The sequence below is a fragment of the Perkinsus marinus genome (genome assembly GCF_000006405.1).
Source record: "Perkinsus marinus ATCC 50983 genomic scaffold scf_1104296948804, whole genome shotgun sequence".
In the NCBI taxonomy this organism is placed as follows: Eukaryota; Perkinsozoa; order Perkinsida; family Perkinsidae; genus Perkinsus; species Perkinsus marinus.
The window spans coordinates 1-1,104 of record NW_003210061.1 but is presented as its reverse complement, the minus strand read 5'-3'; the positions used below and the strand labels follow the sequence as shown (position 1 = coordinate 1,104).

Genomic DNA, 1,104 nt, shown 5'->3' with positions numbered 1-1,104 from the left:
GGTGGGATGGTGGGAAGTCTGGCGGTAGTCCTAACGATGGTGACGATACTGGTCTAGGGCAGACTGCTAGGACCACTGACACTGTATCTCATGGGCTCGTGTAGGTAGATGAAGACGATGCTCACATGGGAGTGGTATTTGATCAGGCCAGCCTTGCCGGGGAATGGTGTGTCGAGTCTTGGTGATCGGCGCCAGGGTAATGATGCTCGATTGACCCCTAGGAGCCCCGGTGTTGGGGACTTATCGAGGAGGAGACGATCATTCATGGAAGGTGTTAGAAGGCGACCATCAGGCTTCTATAAGCCGACGGCGGCGGAGGACGAATTGCCGATAAATGACTTCAATGTTCATGGGTGAGTATGGGGGATGCTTATGGCCTTTTGATAGTAGTAGTAGTAGTAGTAGTGGTAGTAGTAGTGTTCGATTCGGAAAATAGAACACAATGGGTGGAGCTCGATAGTAGACACGGAAAGACTGCGGTGGACATTAAGGGGGAAACATTCATGCTGCCGTGAAGGTCTTCGCTGACCTCAGGTTACCAGCTGAGTGGGCGACTTTGAATCAGATGACATTGAAGAGTCTAAACGACTACACCTTCCATAGCAAACCGGGTATGGTCACTCGGCCTGGTCTGGAGATCTTCGAGTGAGTCCTAACCGGGGATCGAACCTGCGCCCTCTGGATTTGATATCTTCTCAGTTCTGGTGATGATAGTAATGCTGCGTACGAGGACGATGACAGTGATATATCTTTCGAGAGGAAGTATAATTCTGTAAGGCCCTCCAGTTTGTTCGATCGGCCATGGTCCTTGGCTAGGCGCCGTCAAAGAGTCGTCGCCCCCGACCTGTGTTCCGATTGCTGAATCGTGAGCGACCAATGAAACAGAGCACTGGTACTATGAGAATTGACAGGAAGAATCAGCTGCAGTCATTGTAAGTGCAGTGGTGGTGGGGTTGTTGCTGCTGTTCGTAGAGCTTTGGGTAGATACGTCAGCGACTTCTTCCACAGCGTGTTGGACACCAACACTAATGTGCTTATCGCCGGCATTCTAGTCTTGTAATAATGGGCATTTCAAAATCTTCAAGAAGGCTCTCCTAGAAAATT

The 1,104-nt window shown here is 50.2% G+C and overlaps 2 protein-coding genes across 2 annotated transcripts; both read left to right on the top strand.

Moving 5' to 3' along the window:
• Nucleotides 1–146: 146 nt before the first annotated feature.
• Pmar_PMAR028798 (hypothetical protein) lies at nt 147–353 on the top strand (the record flags this gene model as incomplete). Its single annotated transcript, XM_002778543.1, has 1 exon — nt 147–353. A coding segment is annotated over one exon (207 nt), but the record flags the coding sequence as incomplete, so codon positions are not given.
• Nucleotides 354–565: 212 nt separating this feature from the next.
• Pmar_PMAR028797 (hypothetical protein) lies at nt 566–932 on the top strand (the record flags this gene model as incomplete). Its single annotated transcript, XM_002778542.1, has 3 exons — nt 566–645; nt 700–772; nt 817–932. Coding segments are annotated over 3 exons (269 nt in total), but the record flags the coding sequence as incomplete, so codon positions are not given.
• Between the last annotated feature and the right edge of the window lie 172 nt (nt 933–1,104).